General features: G+C 60.0%; 1 protein-coding gene across 1 annotated transcript; it reads left to right on the plus strand.

The window, feature by feature from the left end:
• The first annotated feature begins 7,390 nt into the window (after nt 1-7,390).
• LOC135328603 (antigen WC1.1-like) lies at nt 7,391-15,970 on the plus strand. Its single transcript, XM_064513484.1, has 13 exons — nt 7,391-7,457; nt 8,007-8,327; nt 8,498-8,812; nt 8,947-9,255; nt 9,497-9,811; nt 10,111-10,428; nt 10,507-10,839; nt 11,110-11,496; nt 11,673-11,810; nt 12,156-12,288; nt 14,148-14,278; nt 15,149-15,267; nt 15,743-15,970. Exons 1-13 carry the CDS (start codon nt 7,391-7,393, stop codon nt 15,968-15,970), a joined length of 3,114 nt encoding a protein of 1,037 aa, XP_064369554.1.
• Nucleotides 15,971-20,039: the final 4,069 nt, after the last annotated feature.

The raw sequence follows: 20,039 nt of genomic DNA on the forward strand, positions 1-20,039 counted from the left end.
GGGAGCCCAGAACTGCACATAGCACTCCAGACGTGGCCTCCCCAGGGCTCAGTAGAGGCACAGGATCACCTCCCTCCACCTGCTGACAACACTCTGCCTAATGCAGCCCAGCATACCCTTGGCCTTCTTGGCCACAAGGGCACATTGCTGGCTCACGGTCAGCTTGTTGTCCACCAGGCCTCCCAGGTCCTTCTCTGCGTGGCTGCTTTCCAGCAGGTCAGCCTGTGGCGAACAGATGAGTGAACTTTTGCCTTAAACATTTCTTGGTACATAAGGTGCAAGCAAACCATAACCTCAAACAAGCCACCTGTTCCCAGCGGAAACAGGACTGAGCTGCTGCGACCCCCGAAATGGTCTCCCTGCGACCACCCAGGACACACCAAGCCTGCGCTGAACCAGGGCACGATCGGGCAGAGACTTTGGGACCTGGACTGCAAATTACTGCTGCTTAACACAACTTTTATAAAACTTGCTTAGCCGCACTCCCTAGTTCAGTGAGAAAGGGCCCCAGAGCTGGTGCAGACTGGAAAGATAAGGGAGTTACAAGCAGTTTGCATTCCTATGCTTCACACTCCGGGAGGGAGGATGTCAAGGCTTTGAAATAAGGCCTGCTTGGGCGCCAGGACCCTGGGAAACAAAGCCTCCCCTCACTGCTGAAACAGTGTTAATTAGGGGGGGTCTGGATTATATCCTCCTTGTCAGGACCTTGGAAGATAACACCTACTGTCACTGCTGGGGCAGTGCTAATTGCTGGAACAACACCTGTTTGTCAGGGCCCTGAGAAAGAAGGGCAGAACCCGAGGAATCAACACATTTGTCAGCAGAAACCGCAACAGTAAAGATAAGGGAGAAAAGCAGCCTGCCTGGGAACAACGATGAGACCCAATAGGGAGCAGGAGACCCCAGACCCAAAAATTGCTATTGGTCTGAACTACCGCGTGAGGGGTGGGAAACTTAATTTGAAAAAGCTATAATTGCCCAGGGATTTCTATGTTCAGGGTCCCTCTTTGGAGGCACCCAACTCGGGCTGTAACTACTGCACGCGTGTCATTCCAAACTTTTCAGCGGGAACCTAGGGTCGGACCCTGCTTGAGTTGTAATTACTGCACGCGCATCGCTAAAATTTACACCCAGGGTGAAGAGGACCAACGGGACGCCGCTGGATCCACGGGTGGTGATATCTCTTTCTCTCTCCCCCTTTTCTCTCTCTCTCTTTCTCTTTCTCCTCCCCTTCGCCTTCTCCTCCCACCTTTTCTCCCCACTCCGTGGAAAATAAAGTTAAAAGGTTGTACGCTATTTGACCGGTTTTAGCGTCTTAATCTCGTCTTTGGGATCATAACGAACCCCCCCCGATATTGGATCGGGACACAGCCACCACCCTCTACTGCTGCAGCGGGTATTCCTCCCCAGGGGCAGGCCTCTGCACTTCCCTTGATTCAGCTTCATGAGGTTCCCCTCTGCCCATCTCCCCAGACTGTTGAGCTCCCTCGGAAGGGCAGCGCATCCCTCTGGGCTATCAGCCACTCCTCCTGGTTTTCAATCAGCACACTTGCTGTGGGTGCACTCTGTCCCTTCATTCACGTCACTGAGGAAGAAGATGAACAATACTGCACCCAGCATGGACGCCTGGCAGACACCGCCAGCTACAGGCCTCCAACGAGACTTTGTGCTGCTCATCACAATCCTCTGAGCTCTGCCAGACAGCCAGTTTTCAAGCCACCTCACTGTCTGCCCATCTAACCCACACTTCCTCAGCTTGCCTGTGAGGATGTGATGGGAGACAGTGTCCAAAGCCTTGCTCAAGTCAAGGGAGACAACTTGCCCTGCTCTCCCCTCATCTACCCAGCCAGGCGTCCCATCCTAGAAGGCTCTCACATTGGTTAAGCACGATTTCCCCCTTTGGGAATCCATGCTCGCTACTCTGGATCACTTTCTTAGCCTCCACATGCTTGCCAGTGGTGTCCAGGATGAGCTGCTCCATCACCTTGGCAGGGATCGAGGTGAGGCTGCCCAGCGTGTATTTCCCTGCACCCTGCTTCTTGCCCTCTTGCAAGACTGGAGTGGCATTGGCTCTCTTCCAGGCCTCAGGCACCTCTCCTGATCTCCAGCACCTTCCAAAGAGGACTGAGAGGGGCCTAGCAAGGACCTTGGCCAGCTCGTCAGCACCCCTGGGGGCATGCCATGAGGGCTCATGGACTTGTGGATGTCCAGTTTGCTTCAGTGATCCCTAAGTCCATCCTCCTCCACCGAGGAAAAGTCGTCCTCTCTTGAGGCTTTCTCCCTGCTCTCCAGGGCCTGGGATGTGGGGAGGGCCAGTCTTCATGGGAAAGACTGCAGCAAAGCAGCATTCAGGATCTCTGCCTTTCCAACATGCTTTGTCACCAGGGCCCTTTCCCCGGTCAGCAGTGAGCCCACAACTTCCCTTCTCCTCCTTTGGTTATTGATGGATTTAAAGAAGCCCTGCTTGCTTCACATCCCTCAACACATTAAACTCCAAAGGGGCCGGGGTCTCGGCCTGGACCTTTTGAGCCCCATCCTTCCTACTCGGACAACATCCCTCTATTCCTTCATGTTTCCTGAGGCTGGCTCCACACAAGCCCTGCCTCAGCTTTCGGCAGTTCTCCTTAAGCATGGTGTCAAACAGATGTCCCCTGGCATTGGAGTGCTCTAAGAGTAGTTCAGGAAACCACAAGTGTAAGCCACACACATGCAGCCACAGGCAACAAGCAAGCCAACGCTGCTGTTACTATGGCACGGCTGTTTCAACCTCATGAAGAAGGACAAGCGCCACACACCACTGTGCTGCTGGGAGCTGCAGGGATGGGAAAGACAATGACAAGGAGGAAGATCACCGTGGAGTGGGCAGGAGCAGTCCTTTATACACAGTTTGACTATGTTTTCTACCTCAACTGGAAAGAAATCAGCCCCACTACAGCAGGGAGTGCAGCACACTTGATTTCCAAGCTCTGTCATTGCCCCTACTTGGACTCTTCCATCTGGGCTGGACCAGAAGTGCCTGGAGCCAGCACTTGCACTCGCTCCCCTGGCCTTCACAGTCTGGGTGGTTTTTTCCAGGCACAGCCCACATGGACTCACGAGCCACCTGGACCCTGCATGGCCAATGCCTTTTGCTCAGACAGCAAGCAGGCCCTGCAGCGTCCTAGGGGATGCAAGTACGGAGTTGAACTCTCTGGACTTGTGCACCCCCGAGCTAAAGAGAAACCTGAAACGAGAGCTCAAGGCCCCTGTGACCTTCTGCCCAACAAGAGCCGGCACAGAGCCTGGCTTGGGTCAGAATGGTTTGGGCTGGCCCTGTGGGACTCCTGCCACGTGCTTAACCCTGGCTCCCGTTCCCTGATTCAGAGCTGGAAAGCACTGAAACACAGATATGGTTCACCTGAGCAGACACTGAGACAGGACAACCACAGTGTCCCTCTCTCGCCTGCACAGCCCTGGGTGCACCATGGCTGCTTGGAGGCCAGTGTGGCAAACCCCATGAGCTGTGAGACTTTGGATACCTTCTGCCTCTTTTCCCCAGAAGCACCAGGGCAGTGAAAGCCATGGGCAGGGAGTGGGCATGGCAGCAGGGCTGTGGCCGTGCAGGCCCCCTGAGGTCGGATGCTGTGGGGCCGGGACAGTGTATCGCCATCGAGGTGGACCATGCCGTGTGGTCTCAGGCGGCAGTTCTTCTCTTTTTCTTGTTCGATTGAAAGACTGAACACATTGGGAGTAAAGGAAGAAACGTAGCAGGAGTTGGCTGCGCTCAAGGGAAGAAGGGAATTTTGCTGCTGTCATACCGGTGGGGGAGGACGGTGGCATTATGGGTAGGCGTGCCTCAAAGGGAGGCCACGGCCTGTCTTCCTGCCTGCCACCAAGCGTTGGCCCCATCCGAGACAGCAAGGCACACACTTTATGTCCGTGATTGGAGGCATCACCCACAAGGGGTACAAAGGAGGGTTGGGAAGAAAGCTGAAGGCATGTCTCTCAATGCTAAATATCCCTCTCTGGCTTCCCAACTGCTGCACTTTCATCTCTATAATCAGCTCACAGTTTTGGTACCTCCCTTGAATGTTCCGCCAGTTAAACACAGAAGGTCTACATGCTCAATGGTTACGCTGCATTAGTTTTCTATGCTGCTCTTTCCTCTCTATGTGGTCAGTGCATATGCTGCATGAGCTTTCTATGCCACTCTTGTCTCTCTGCAAGGCCTGCCGGCATTTGTACGCAGCCCATACTGGAATGCTGAGGTCTGACAAGCCCCTGCCACTAGTCCACTTCCCGACAGCTTCTGTTGCTGTGACCTGCTACTCTTTCAACTAGGGAAGCAAGTAGCTATGCACTGAGCTTTGCAGCCAAGGTAGGATGTGTCCTGCGAGAGCCCTGACTCAGCTGCTGATCTGCACCTCATCCCTGGTGTCTGTACACAGTGGGAAAATCCCCACACTGGGGCACTGGAGCTGTCTGTTGCGCTGCAGCTGCAAAAAATGTCCCCACGTGGCAGCTGAGCTTGCCTGGGCAGAGGAGGATTCCCACCAGCTGTGACGCAACTGTGGGCAGGTGCTGGCCACCCTCGTCCCTGCCTTGGAAGGGGGTTCCGGGATGTTGGATGGAGGGTGCATTCCAAGGTGGAGCGAGGTGCTGGGAACTCCCCTGCCCTTGGGTGGGTGCTGCTGCCACAACTTAGAGGAGGCCCGAGAGACCTGCAAGGCATTGCTGGGCTGAACTGCTTTGCTGGTACAGCCAGCCACGAGCATAGGTCCCCTTGACAACCAAATCCACCTAGCTACCTACTGCAGATGCTGAAGCAGCCACCCTTCCAGGCATTGTGTGGGAGGGAAACAAGGGGGCAGGGCTGGGGCCGTGCCTGATTCACTGGACCTGAAAAGGGCACAGACTGGAAGTGGCATCGTCCCATGTTCCCACTGCAGTCGGTGGGGAGAAACAGGCCATACAGGGGGGGAATGCAGGTGCAGGCTGGACTGAACCATCCCAGGCACTGTCTCCCTCTGCCCTCCCAGCTCTGCACCAGCACCTGCACTAGCAGGGAGCAGGGCCTGGCAGCTCGGCAGTGGCAGTGCAACCTCAGGCCAATGCCGCACAGGGTAAGGAAGCTCTTTGTGTCAGGAAGGCCTTGAAGTGGCCAGAGCTTTCCAGATCCTTTTGCCTTGGACTGAGGATGAAGTGCATCTGCACAGGGCTGACAGCATGGCACGACTGAAGCTGCCCTCCACTCTGCCTTGTGTTCACGGAAGCACAGACGCACACAACGGCAGAGGTTGGAAGGGACCTCTGGAGATCATTGTGGTCAATGCCCCTGCCCATGAGGGTCATCTAAAGCCCATCGCCCAGAACCCTATCCAGATGCCTCTGCAATGTCTCCTAGGACGGAGACCCCACAATCTCCCCAGGAAGCCTGTTCCCGGGCTCTGTCACACTCACAGGAAAGTTTTTCCCTCTGGGCAGACGGAACTTCCTGGGTTTCAGGTTGTGCCCGTTGCCTCTTGTCCTATCGCTGGGCACCACTGAAAAGCTCTTGACACCCTCCCTTCAGATATTTATGCCCACTGATAAAGATTCCCCCACAGCCTTCCCTTCTCCACCATGAACAGGCCCAGTTCTCTCAGCCTTTCCGCGTGTGACAGATGCTCCCATCTCTTAAGCATCGTAGGAGCCAAATGGGCCTTGACATTCCGAGCCCCATCCTTGCCTGCTTGGACAACATCCCTCCATTCCTCCCACATTTCCTGAGGCTGGCTCCACACCAGCCCTTCCTCAACCTTTCGCACTTCTCCTTAACCATGGTGTCAAACAGCTGTCACACAGCATTGGTGTGCTGTTAGAGTAGCCCTACTGACAAGGAGCTCCTAAGAAATCGAGCTCCATTTCAAGCTGACTGTGCTTCCTCTTCGTTTAGATTACAAACAAAAATACAAAGCGCACATGACAAGACAGTTCCTGCAGGCAGTTATGATTCTAATGCACTGCTGGACCCTCCTCTCCTGCCTGAGCCCTTTCCCTAAGCACAGCAGCCTGGGAGACCTTGTTGGCAAAGCTCCTCCTCCCTTCGTCCTCCTCTATGTGCCCTTTTTCACTGGAGTTCGGGTCAGCTTATCCAGGCCATCCTCCTGAGACATCAGCTCATCTCCTGAGCCTCACGACAGACCACTCTTGTGCTCGGCGGAGGCTCTCCTTCATTCCCTGCTGGCTGTGCTGCACTTAGGCAGATGCTGGGGAGGCAAAGCCCTACCAGTGACAACACCCATGCAGAGCGATATTCACCTGGGGGATGTCCCCACTCCTACCCAAAATGTCCCAAATGACCAGCAGGCTCAAGGGAACCAACACCGGTCTCCTATATCCCTCAGATTTGTCCAAGAGCCTCTCAGTTGCTCTGGATTTGCTCCAGGTCTCTGTGGCACTGGCACTGCAAAGAGATACTGATACACAGAAGCCTAGCGTTATCGTACTCTGAAATGCAGCTGGCTGAGCAGAAACAGAAGCAGGTGGTGAGATGCTGGCTGTTCAGCAGGCCCAGCAGGTGCGTGTGCTCTGACACACAGCAGCACTCAGGCTGCCGCTGCTGCTTCCCCTTGGGGGCTGGTGTGCAGTGGGGGAACCACCTCCTTCCTGCCTCAGAACTGTGTGGGGTGAGTGTGGCAGTGTGGGAACTGTGGGGCTGAAGGGCACAGGCCTGCAGGCAACTGGATAGCACCTCCATCTGCCCGCAAGCTGCTGTGAGGGGCCCAGGCCCTCCTGCCAATGTGCCATGGAGCCTGGGGCTGGGCTTGACTTGGTGCCGCCCTGGAGCTTTCTAGCCCAGAGCCAGCCCCAGTGCCTGCCCCATGTGGAGGGCTGCAGTGCGGAGGGACCTGGTGCCAGAGGTCAGCCCCACAGCAGCAAGGAGCCTGCAGCAGATGCTGCCCGCAGCACAGGACAGTCCCTGTCAAGGAAGGGCTCTTGCCACGCTCCCTGGCACAGTGTGACACACCCAGACCCATGCGGGCTCAGGCATAAGGAGGGCACGCACACCCTGCACCCACTGCAGCACCCAGGCAGGGAGCCCTACTCAGATCATCATCAGGCTCCCCACGGGGACAGCCAGGCAGGCACCCACCCACTGGTGGGGAGCGCATGATGCCAGAAGTGGAGCCGAGACGCATATATGGGCATGCACGGGGATGGAGAAGGTTGTTGGAGGCTGGGGCTCTGTCAGATGGGAGATAACCCTCCTGATAACATCTCAAAAGGTGCCTAATGCCATTGATTGGCTGCCCTGGCAGCGGGGCCTGCGCTTCTGCCTATATATTGCCCTCCCCATAGCGAGGGCCTCTGGTGGCCTGGGAGGCAAGCAGGAGCTGGGGACTGCAGCATTGGGCAGGAGGTGTTTGGGATGGCCACCATCAGCCAGCTCCTTGCCAGCGCACTGGGGCTGCTGCTGTGCGTGCAGCTCTGCAGGGGTGAGTGCCTGCGGGCTCCCCGGGGCTGGAGCTGCCTGCCCTCATGCCGAGAGTGGGAGGCAGCCCTGGGGTTGGGGAGGCCACCGTGGGGCTGGGGTGGCCACCATGGGTCTGTGCGTGACCTTCTGGGTGGGCTTCTCAGAGGCACCAGTGGAGGCACACCACCTGGGCAGCCCTCGGGGCCCACGGTGCCTGCACTGTGCTGGGGACAGGGTTTTTGCAGTGGGGCCGAACACTGAGCACATGTGGCAGGACATGTCCTCTGCTGTGTTCACCTTGCATTGGGTGCTGGACATTCAGGGTCTGGATATGGCCCTACCTTTCTTCACACCTGGTGTCCTGCAGTGCACCCAAGGCTTTTCCACCCACACAGCCATATGCCAGGGTCCAAAAGCCAGGCCCGCAGTGGGGAGTGGAGGCCATCAGGGCAGGGAACAGCTGTGGGACAGAGCTCCCTGGCCAGCCTGGCAGGGCATGCTACACCAGACAACACTGACACCATGCTGGGACTCCATGTCCTCCTTTGTGGTCCCACATGGGCACCCACAGGCACCGGGGAGCTGCGACTGGTTGACGGAGGCAGCCGCTGCGCCGGCCGGGTGGAGGTGAAGCACGAGGGCCAGTGGGGCACCGTGTGCAGCTATGACTTCATCTGGGATGTCCGCGGGGCCTCCGTGGTCTGCAGGCAGCTGGGATGTGGCACCGTGGCAAGGACTTCCCCATACATGCCGTTCGGGGCAGGGGCTGGCCAGATTTGGCTGCAACCTTTCCTATGTCGTGGCAGTGAGACAGCACTCCACCACTGTCCCCACTACGGCTGGGGCCAGCACTACTGTGGCCATGACACAGATGTTGGGGTGACGTGCTCAGGTGAGGGATCAGGATACTCTGCCAGGGAGCAGACCCTTGGCTGTGCGCAGTTTGGAGATGACATGGCTATGCCCAGGGACTTCCCAATGGGGACTGCCTGGGCACAGATGGGGTGCAGGAGTGGGGCTGCAGTGCACCACACTCACGCCCTGAGGGCACCTCTAATACAGATGCTGTGGAGCTCAGGCTGGTGAATGGAGGTGGTCCCTGTGCAGGCAGAGTGGAGGTGAAGCTGCGGGGCCAGTGGGGAACGGTGGCAGATGACGTATGGGACATGGAAGATGCCGAGGTGGTGTGTCAGCAGCTGGGCTGTGGCTCGGCCAAAAGCGCCCATGACTCGACCCACTTTGGGAGAGGGTCTGGACCTACTCAACTGGCTCTTGTGGACTGTCGCGGGGATGAGTCTGCACTCTGGGAATGCACTGTCCAGGGGTGGGGGCCATACACTGGCCCCCATGACTGGGATGTTGGCGTGGTCTGCCAAGGTAAGAGCTGTGGTGGTCACAGCCCAGGCTGTCTCGCCCCCGGGGGCCACCTGTGCCAGCACCAAAGCTCTGGTGGCAGCCCCTCCACATGTCCCAGGGACCTCCAGGCGACCCCGGACTCTCTTCCCCGGCAGGGTTTGTGCAGCTGGTCGGTGGGGACAGTGCCTGCTCGGGTCGTGTGGAGGTCAGGCAGGGCCGAGGCTGGGCCACCCTCTGCAAGGCCCACGTGGACCTCAACACCGCCCATGTCATCTGCAAGGAGCTGGGTTGCGGAGCAGCTCTGGCCATCACTGGGGCAGCACGCTTTGGGGCAGGAGCTGGGCCCATCTGGGACGGGGGCTTTGAGTGTGCAGGCAACGAATCCCTCCTGTCTGCCTGCACCCGAAGGCTGCCCCATGGCCAGGGCTGCACCCACGCCAGCGACGCTGCCGTCATCTGCTCCTGTAAGAGAGCAGGGTATGGGGCAGGAGCTGCAGTGGGAGGTGCGGGGAGACGGGCAGCAGGGACAGGGGTGCCCTGGGCAGGGACAGGGTAGGGAGGCTGCGGGCTGGCTTGTGGCAGCCCCCAGGGGTGTGGGAAGGCAGCGGGGTGTGGGAGGCAGAGGGCTGCCATGCCTGCATGCCCCCACCATTGCAGAGCAGGGGACATGAGGCCTTCATCTCCAGCGCCCTTTCTCCCTCCCAGCCTACACGGGCTTCAGGCTGGTGAACGGCAGCACAGAGTGCACAGGGCGGGTGGAGCTGGAGGCACGCGGCACCTGGGGCTCCCTCTGCGATGCCGGCTGGGACATGCCCGATGCCCAGGTGCTCTGCCACCACCTCGGCTGCGGCTTTGCCACCTCCGTGCCCCGTGGAGGGTGTTTTGGGACAGGGAGCGGCCCGCTGTGGCAGGACACATTTCACTGCAGTGGGACCAAGTCCCACCTGGGAGAGTGCCCTGCCACGGTGCTGGGGATCCCTGCCTGCTCACCAGACCACGCTGCCGCAGTCAATTGCTCAGGTGCGTGTGGGGCAGGTGGCGTCAGACAGGAGGGCCTGCTGTGGGGAGGGGACCCAGCACCCCAAAAAGGAAGGGTACCCCACTCCCCCTACTGCCACCAGGAGCTGTGGGGCACACGGCCCATCTGGGGAGGCAGGGCCATGTCAGGGCAGGAGGAGGGCTGAGCCCAGACACGGCAGCAGGCACATGGGCAGGAGGAGGGCAGTGGGGCCGTGCTGTCCCCCAGCATCCTGTGGGACTCCTTGGCACCCCACGGTCCCCACAGTGCCTCAGGACATCTGCCCTCTGTGCGGGGACAGGTGGCACTGAACCCCTGCGGCTGGTGGATGGGGAGAGCCGCTGCGACGGACACCTGGAGGTGGCCCTGGGTGGGGCCTGGGGCCGAGTCCTGCCACAGCAGTGGGATGCCAGCAGTGCCAGCGTGGTGTGCCGGCAGCTCCAGTGCGGCACGGTGCAGAAGGCCTATGCTGCCCCAGTGCTGGGGCCAGGCTCGAGCCCCCTGGGGCTGAGCGGGCTCCGGTGTGTGGGCACGGAGGCTTGCCTGGCCCAGTGCAACTCCACGCTGCCCAGCGCCGTGCCGCCGGACCACGCCGAGGAAGCGGCAGTTGTGTGCTCGGGTGAGTGTGCCGGGAAGGGCCCCGGAACACTGTGGGGGCCCGAGCGGCTGCCCCAACCCAAGCTGTCTCTGGCTGCAGGGAGCCAGCGCGTGCGGCTGGTGAGTGGCCCTGGGCGCTGTGCTGGGAGAGTGGAGGTCTACGTGCAGGGGACCTGGAGCCGCGTCTGCGAGGACACCTGGGACCTGTGGGATGCCGCTGTCGTCTGCCACCAGTTGGGCTGCGGCGAGGTCCTGGCAGTGCCCGGCTCGGCCCGCTACGGCCGGGGCTCGGGGCCGGTGTGGCTGGGTGCTGGCGCCTGCTCCGGGGCCGAGGCGACACTCTGGGACTGCCCAGCCCCGGCACCAGCCCCAGCCCTGGCCCCGGGGCAGCGTGGCTGTAAGGAGGGTGCTGGTGCGGCAGCCATCTGCTCAGGTCAGCACCGCGCTCCACCAGGGCCAGGGCCAGAGGGGCTGTGGGACCGGTTGTGGCATCAGCCCTCCCGACCGGCCTCCCTGCCCACCTCCCCACACCCTGGGCAGTCCGGGGAGTGAGACGGCACCTTCGCCCCACTGCCCTGCCGTGTCCACTCCTTAGGATGCTTCTCATGGTGACCCGGGGAGGTGGGCGGAGTGGCCGGGACAGCAGGGGTGTTGCCCAGCCCCGCCTGAGCTGTGCCTACGCCCCCATGCTACCCCCTTGCAGAGCTCACAGCCCTGCGGCTGGCAGGCGGCAGCAGCTGCACCGGGTGCCTGGAGGTCTTCTACAACGGGACGTGGGGCAGTGTGTGCGCCAACGGCACCAGCCCTGCCACAGCCGCTGTGGTGTGCCAGCAGCTGGGCTGTGGGGCTGGGGGCCGGCTGTCACCTACACCCACAACCACACAGGGCTCAGGCCCCGCGTGGCTGGCCTGGGTGCAGTGTGAGCTGGGGGCCGTCTCCCTCTGGCACTGCCCCTCGGCACCCTGGCAGCTGCAGCCCTGTGACTTCCCTGGAGACACCCACATCACATGTGACGGGGACCCTGGCGGCACCAGAGTGACTCCCACGCCAGCCACGGCAACCAGCTGTCCAGATGGCACAGCCTGCACAGGTAGCTCTGCCTGCACAGGGCAGCGCGGTGGCCCCAGGGATCCTCCAGCTCGGGGTGGTGCAGCCTCTCTGTCCCACCAGCCACTCCCCTGCATCCCGCTGTGCGTCCACAGTGATGCAGCATGGGACATGGCCAGACTCCCTCCAGCCGTGCAGCTCGTGTCGGTGTCGTCGCAGGTGCTCACAGGACCCACACGGCAGGGGCTGGATCCATGCCAGTGCCCACCATGCTCTGCATCGTCCTGGGCACCCTGCTCTGCCTGGCCCTGGGGACCCTCACTGTGCAGGCATGGCGCGCCATGGCTCAGCACAGAGGTGGGTTGTGCCGGTGGTCTCTGGGGCTGAAGCTACTAGGACGAGGCGTCAGGGCAGAGCCAGTCAGGGCTGGGGGCTGCTGATGGCTCCGGGGACTGCCTGGCCATGGGGCGGCCCAGCTGCACAGGCTGGAGTTGGGTGTGGCAGTAGAGGCCCGGAGGCCAGCGCTGAGCGAAGGCAGGACCCGGCGCAGGACAGAGGCCAGGCAGGGGTGCCAGAGCCACTCAGAGGATGGGGCAGAGCAGTGGAGCTGGGCCACAGGGTTATCGCGGGCACAGCTGGTGACCCCCACCATCCCACATTCTGTGCCCACGGCCTGGGGTTACGGCTGCCCTTGCTTTCTAGGCCCTGGCAGAGCCACGGATGCAATCTCTGAGGCCATCTATGAGGAGCTCGACTACACCCTGACACCGGAGTACCAGGAGGTGCCCAGTGTCTCAGGTGCATGCACCCTGGGACAGGAGCTTCAAGTGTTCAGGCAACGAATCTCTCCTGTCTGCCTGCACCCACAGACTGCCCCATGGCCAGGGCCACACACTCGCACCGATGCCAGTGTTGTCTGCTCTCATAAGAGCACGGAGCACGGGGAAAAGGCTGCAGAGGGAGGCACTGGGAGACGGGCAGTGGGGACAGGGGTGCCCTGGGCAGGGACGGGGCATGGAGGCTGTGGGCTGGCTTGTGGCACCCCCCAGGGGTGTGGGGAGGCAGAGGGATGCGGGAGGCAGAGGGCTGCAATGGCCTGGCAGGCCATGACTCCCAACAGCCCCTCCCTGGCCAGCCCGGCTCAGCCCAGTGCCTCTCCGTGGGGAGGGAGGTCCCTGTACTGAGGCCCCCACGCACCCGCTGCAGCAGCTGGGCTGGGAGCCCGGCCACGTGCAGGCCATGGGGAGCTGCAGCGCAGAGGCATCTCCTGGCCCTCCACAGTCACCGCTGTGTGGCAAGGCTGTCCTGCCCAGGGTGCTGGCCAGGCCATGGGTCCAGGCAGCCTCCCCTAACGCCCCATCCTCCAGGCTCCCCGTCGGAGGGCTCAGTGATGAAGCTGCCATATTGCACCTTCCACAATGTGGAGGCCACCAGCCCCGGGACAGCAGCAGGTACGGGGCCGGGGCGCAGGACCGTGCTGCCGTGTGCCCAGAGCTGCAGCCCTCTGAGGCAGCTGGTGCCAGCAGGGGCCTCACATGGTGCCTTGGCAGCATGGCCATGTGGCCCTCGGTTATTTTCTGGCCTGGCACTTGTGGCTGGGGACAAGTCTTGGGGCTACTGGCTCCATTCGAGAGCTGGCAGCCCCATGCAGCAGGCCCTAACATTGGCACCCCCAGTTCCACAGCCAGTGGGGGCTGGCACAACGCGGCCCCTGCCCCCGCCTTTGTTTCACTGACCATCTGTCGCAGACAACCCTGCCCAGGCACGACCTCCCAGATGGGTACAATGATGCCGCGGCCACACTGCACCCTGGAGTGGCCCCTGCTCAGGGGCCGAGCAAGGAAGGTGTCTCTGAGGCAGCGGGGCTGGGAGGTAAGAGGCACCACAGCCTGCGTGGCAGTGCTGCTGTTCCCAGCACCGTGCCATCCCACCAGGAGAGGCAGCTTCCCCGCGCTGTGCTGCAGTGGTGGGCAGTGCGTGGGCATGGGGGGGATCCCCAGGTGGGTCCTGGCAGCCAGGGGATGAAACAGCCACTACAGAAACTGGCCTTGCTGACCCCAGTGGGGAGCCCACACTCGCTGAGCCACCTGGAGCTGCCGGGAGCTGTGACAAACACCCTAGCCTCAGCGCCTGGGGACATGGGCTACGGCGACGTTGGCGTCAGCAGCCCCGGGACATCGCTGTGAGCACGATGGGGCCACGCTGCAGCAGTCCCTGGGGATGCACGTGGTGCCATGGGGCTCTGCCCCCACGCAGCCACGGCCCAGCCTCGGAGGGCGTTGGCTGCCTGATTGACCACCCACTCAGGCCTGCCAGGGCCTACGGGCACTGTGGAGATCTGCCTCCATCATCCCGCCAACACAGCCCTCTGGCCATGCCAGACTTTGTGTGTCCTTCCACTGTGCATTTCTCTCTTTTCTATTGTTCTCATGGCCGGGGCACAGGGCCATGCTGCCACGTGCCCGGAGGTGCAGCCCTCTGATGCAGCTGGTGGTCTCACGTGGTGCCTGGGCAGCACGGCTGTGTGGCCCTCGGTTATTTTCTGGCCTGGCATTCATGGCTGAGGACTAGCCTCAGGGCTGCTGGCTCCATCCGAGAGCTGGCAGCCCCACACAGAGGGCCCCAACATCGGCAGCCCCAGGTCCATGGCCAGTGGGGGCTGGCACAACGCAACGCCTGTCCTGTCTGTTGCAGACACCCCTGCACTGCTCTGGCACAACCCTCCCCAAACGGGTACAGTGATGCTGCAGCCATGGTGTACTCAGGAGAGGCCACTGCTCCGGGACTGAGCAATGGAGATGTCGCCGAGCCAGCGGCACTGGGAGGTAAGAGGCGCCGCAGCCCACACAGCAGCGCTGCTGTTCCCAGCACCGTGCTGTCTGGCCGGGAGAGGCGGCTCCCCCATGCACTTCTGTGGCAGTGTGCAGTGCCTGGGCACAAGTGGAGCCCCGGGCCTGGACCTGGCAGACGGGGGATGAAACGGCCCCTAGAGGCACCGGCCATGCTGTCTGCAGAGGGGAGCCGGCCCTCGCTGAGCCACCCGGAGCTGCCGGGAGCCGCGACAGATGCACCAGCTTCAGCGCCCCAAGACATGGGCTACGACGATGTTGGTGTCAGTGGCCCCGGGACATTGCTGTGAGGATGGCAGGGCCACACTGGAGCAGTCCCTGAGGACACGCGTGGTGCCATGGGGATCTGCCCCCACGCAGCCACAGGCCAGCCACAGCGGGCATCGCCTGTCTCATTAACCGCCCACTTGGGCCGGCCAGGGACTATGGGCACCATGGAGATGTGCCTCCATCATCCCTCCTGCACAGCCCTCCAGGTGCTGCCTGAGTTTGTGCTTCCACTGTGCATTTCTCTCTCGTCTATTAAAAAAATAAAAAAATGTTTGGAGCCTCGGCCCCAAGGTGAGGCCTTTGGGCACACTGCTGTATCCCCAGGGGTGGCTGGGGTGGACAAGGAGCATGTCCTGCTCAGAGTGAGCTCTGTTGCACATAGCCAGTAACTCTCCTGCCAGCCTCGCACGGCTCCAGTTAATCGCTGTTGCTGCTGCAGGTCTTTCGCCCGCACTGTCCTACACTGGGATGTCACCACGCACGGCGCTCTGACCACTGTTGCCCTCACCCGCCCCAGAGCAGCGCTGCACCAGGTCGACATTTGCCATCGCTGGTGGTGCACACTGCCCATGGCAGGGACTGCAGTGGAGCGAACGCTGCTCTATAGAAAGGGCCAAGAATGGGCAGTGCTGCCCAATGCAGCACTGGTGGAGCACCTGGCAGGCTTCCTCTCCTCGCTGGAGGTTTCCCTTGCTGTAAGGCAGGCCTGCAGCCCAAACACAAGGGCAGGACAATAGTGTGACAAGTGGAGATGTCTTGGAGGGAGGTTATGACACGTATTCCTGTCCCTTCAGCATCTTAGGAGCCCTTTGCTGCACTCGCTCCAGGAGCTCCATGTCTCTCTCGTCTTGGGGAGTCCAGAACTGCACACAGCACTCCAGACGTGGCCTCCCCAGGGCTCAGCAGAGGCACAGGATCACCTCCCTCCACCTGCTGACAACGCTCTGCCTAATGCAGCCCAGCATACCCTTGGCCTTCTTGGCCACAAGGGCACAGTACTGGCTCACGGTCAGCTTGTTGTCCACCAGGCCTCCCAGGTCCTTCTCTGCACGGCCGCTTTCCAGCAGGTCAGCCACCACCCTCTACTGCTGCAGCGGGTATTCCTCCCCAGGGGCAGGCACTCTGCACTTGATTCAGCTTCATGAGGTTCCCCTCTGCCCATCTCCCCAGACTGTCGAGCTCCCTCGGAAGGGCAGCACAGCACTCTGGGCTATCAGCCACTCCTCCTGGTTTTTGATCATCAGCACACTTGCTGTGGGTGCACTCTGTCCCTTCATCCACGTCACTGAGGAAGAAGATGAACAATACTGCACCCAGCAGGGACCCCTGGCAGACACCGCTAGCTTGCTAGCTACAGGCCTCCAACGAGACTTTGTGCTGCTCATCACAACTCTCTGAGCTCTGCCAGACAGCTAGTTTTCAAGCCACCTCACTGTCTGCCCATCTAACCCACACATTTCCTCAGCTTGCCTGTGAGGATGTGATGGGAGACTGTGTCAAAAGCCTTACTCAAGTCAAGGGAGACAACTTGCCCTGCTCTCCCCTCATCTATCCAGCCAGGCATCCCATCCTAGAAGGCTGTCATGCTGCTTAATCCCTGCTTGCTGTCTTTCACATCCCTCAACACATTAAACTCCAAATGGGCCTTGACCTTTCGACAAGCACCACACACCACTGTGCTACTGGGAGCTATGGAGATGGGAAAGACAATGACAAGGAGGAAGATCACCGTGGAGTGGGCAGGAGCAGTCCTTTATACACAGTTTGACTATGTTTTCTACCTCAACTGGAAAGAAATCAGCCCCACTACAGCAGGGAGTGCAGCACACTTGATTTCCAAGCTCTGTCATTGCCCCTACTTGGACTCTTCCATCTGGGCTGGACCAGAAGCACCTCTGCCTGGAGCCAGCACTTGCACTCGCTCCCCTGGCCTTCACGGTCTGGGTGGGTTTTTCCAGGCACAGCCCACATGGACTCACGAGCCACCTGGGCCCCTGCATGGCCAATGCCTCTTGCTCAGACAGCAAGCAGGTCCTGCGGTGTCCTACGGGACGCAGGTATGGAGTTGTGCTCTCTAGACTTGTGCGCCCCCAAGCTAAAGAGAAACCTGAAACAATAGCTAAAGGCCCCTGTGACCTCCTGCCCCAACAAGAGCCGGCACAGAGCCTGGCTTGGGTCAGAGTGGTTCAGGTGGGCCCTGTGGGACTCCTGCCATGTGCTAGCCATGGCTCCCGTTCCCTGACTCGGAACTGGAAAGCACTGAACCACAGATGCGGTTCACCTGAGCAGACAGACAGGACAACCACAGTGTCCCTCTCTCGCCTGCACTGCCCTGGGTGCACCAGGGCTGCTTTGAGGCCAGTGTGGCAAATCCCAAAGTGAGCTGCGTGGCTCTGAGCCCCTTCTGATCTCTGTCACCTTTCCCCCGGCAGCCCCAGGACAGTAAAAGCCATGGGCAGGGAGTGGGCATGGCAGTAAGGCTGTGGCCGTGCAGGCTCCCTGAGGTCGGATGCTGTGGGCCTGGGTCAGTGTGTCACCATCGAGGTGGACCATGCCCTGCAGTCTTAGGTGGCAGTGAATACCTGGGGTCATTTTAGCAGTTCTTCTTTTCTTGCACTATTGAAAGATTGAACATATCGGGATTAAAGGAAGAAACACAGCAGGAGCTGGCTGCACTCAAAGGAAGAAAGGAATTTTGCTGCTGTCATACCGGTGGGGGAGGACGATGGCATTATGGATGGGGGTGCCTCAAAGGGAGGCTACGGCCTGCCTTCCTGCCTGCCACCAAGCGTTGGCCCCATCCGAGACAGCAAGGCACATGCTTTGTGTCTGTGATTGCAGGCATCACCCACAAGGTGCACAAAGTGGGCCTGGGAAGAAAACTGAATGCACATCTCTCAATGCTAAATATCCCTCTCCAGCTTCCCAACTGCTGCACTTCCATCTCCATAATCAGCTCACAGCTTTGATACCTCCCATGATTGTCCCACCAGTTAAACACAGAAGGTCTATGTGGTCAGTGCATATGCTGCATGAGCTTTCTATGCCACTCTTGTCTCTCTGCAAGGCCTGCCAGCATTTGTACGCAGCCCATACTGGAATGCTGAGGTCTGACAAGCCCCTGCCACTAGTCCACTTCCCGACAGCTTCTGTTGCTGTGACCTGCTACTCTTTCAACTAGGGAAGCAAGTGGCTATGCACTGAGGTTTGCAGCCAAGGTAGGATGTGTTCTGTGAGAGCCCTGACTCAGTTGCTGGTCTGCACCTCGTCCCTGCTGTCTGTACACAGTGGGAAAATCCCCACACTGGGGCACTGGAGCTGTCTGTTGTGCTGCAGCTGCAAAATATGTCCCCACGTGGCAGCTGAGCTTGCCTGGGCAGGGAGGGATTCCCACCAGCTGTGACGCAACTGTGGGCAGGTGCTAGCCACCCTCGTCCCTGCCCTGACAGAGGGCTCCCGGATGTTGGATGGAGGGCGCATTCCGAGGTGGAGCGAGGTGCTGGGAACTGCCCTGCCCTTGGGTGGGTGCTGCTGCCACAACTTAGAGGAGGCCCGAGAGACCTGCAAGGCACTGCTGGGCTGAACTGCTTTGCTGGTACAGCCAGCCACGAGCACAGGTCCCCTTGACCCCCCAGTCCACCTAGCTACCTACTGCAGATGCTGAAGCAGCCACCCTTCCAGGCATTGTGTGGGAGGGAAACAAGGGGGCAGGGCTGGGGCTGTGCCTGATTCACTGGACCTGAAAAGGGCACAGACCGGAAGTGGCATCGTCCCATGTTCCCACTGCAGTCGGTGGGGAGAAACAGGCCGTAAAAGGGAGAATGCAGGTGCAGGCTGGGCTGAACCATCCCGGGCGCTGTCTCCCTCTGCCCTCCCAGTTCTGCACCAGCACCTGCACTAGCAGGGAGTAGGGCCTGGCAGCTTGGCAGTGACATTACAACCTGAGGCCAATGCCGCACAGGGTAAAGAAGCCCTTTGTGTCAGGAAGGCCTTGAAGTGGCCAGAGCTTTCCAGATCCTTTTGCCTTGGGGTGACGTTTCAGTGCATCTGCACAGGGCCGACAGCGTGGCACGACTGAAGCTGCCCTGCGCTCTGCCTTGTGTTCACAGAAGCACAGACGCACACAACGGCAGAGATTGGAAGGGACTTCTGGAGATCATCGAGGCCAATGCCCCTGTCCATGAGGGTCATCTAAAGCCCATCGCCCAGGACCCTATCCAGATGCCTCTGCAATGCCTCCAAAGACGGAGACTCCACAGCCTCCCCGGGCAACCTGTTCCCGGGCTCCGTCACCCTCACAGGAAAGAAGCTTTTCCTTCTGGGCAGACGGAACTTCCTGGGTTTCAGGTTGTGCCCGTTGCCTCTCGTCCTATCGCTGGGCACCACTGAAAAGCTCTTGACACCCTCCCTTCAGATATTTATGCCCACTGATAAAGATCTCCCCACAGGCTTCCCTTCTCCACCATGAACAGGCCCAGTTCTCTCAGCCTTTCCGCGTGTGACAGATGCTCCCATCCCTGAAGCATCATACGAGCCAAATGGGCCTTGACATTCCGAGCCCCATCCTTGCCTGATTGGACAACATCCCTCCATTCCTCCCACATTTCCTGAGGCTGGCTCCAAACCGGCCCTTCCTCAGCTTTTCACAGTTCTCCTTAACCGTGGTGTCAAACAAGTGTCGCATAGGATTGGTGTGCTGTTGGAGTGGCCCTACTGATGAGGAGATCCTAAGAAATAAGGCTCCATTTCAAGCTGACTGTGCTTCCTCTTGCTTTAGAGTACAAACAGAAATGCAGAGCACACACGATAAGAGAGTTCTTGCAGGCAAGCTTGATTCTAATGCACTGCTGGACCCTCCTCTCCTGCCTGAGCCCTTTCCCTAAGCACAGTGGCCTGGGAGACCTCACGGGCAAAGCTCCTCCTCCCTTCCTCCTCTTGTATGTGCCCTTTTTCACTGGAGTTCGGGTCAGCTTATCCAGGCCACCCTCCTGAGGCATTAGCTCATCTCCTGAGCCTCGCGACAGAGGCTTGTGCTTGCTGGAGGCTGTCCTTCATTCCCTGCATGGGAATGCCCTATCCAGACGCTTCTGCAATTTCTCCAAGAACAGAGATTCCACAACCTCCCCGGGCAACCTGTTCCAGGGCTTCCTCACAGGAAAGAAATTTTTCCTTCTGGGCAGACAGAACTTCCTGGCTCTTGATACCCTCCCTTCAAATATTTATACCCACTGATAAAGATCCACCCCCCCAGGCTTTTCTTCTCCACCATGAACAGGCCAAGCTCTCCCAACCTTTCCTCATGTGACTGATGTTCTCATCCCTTAAGCACCTTAGGAGCCAAATGGGCCTTGACCTTCCAAGCCCCATCCCTGCCTACTCGGATAAAATCCTGATCCTCTTGCACTACTGGACCCTCCTCTCCTGCCTGAGCCCTTTCCCTAAGCACAGCAACCTGGGAGACCTTGTT

The sequence above is a fragment of the Dromaius novaehollandiae genome, chromosome 5 (genome assembly GCF_036370855.1).
Source record: "Dromaius novaehollandiae isolate bDroNov1 chromosome 5, bDroNov1.hap1, whole genome shotgun sequence".
NCBI classification, from domain to species: domain Eukaryota; kingdom Metazoa; phylum Chordata; class Aves; order Casuariiformes; family Dromaiidae; genus Dromaius; species Dromaius novaehollandiae.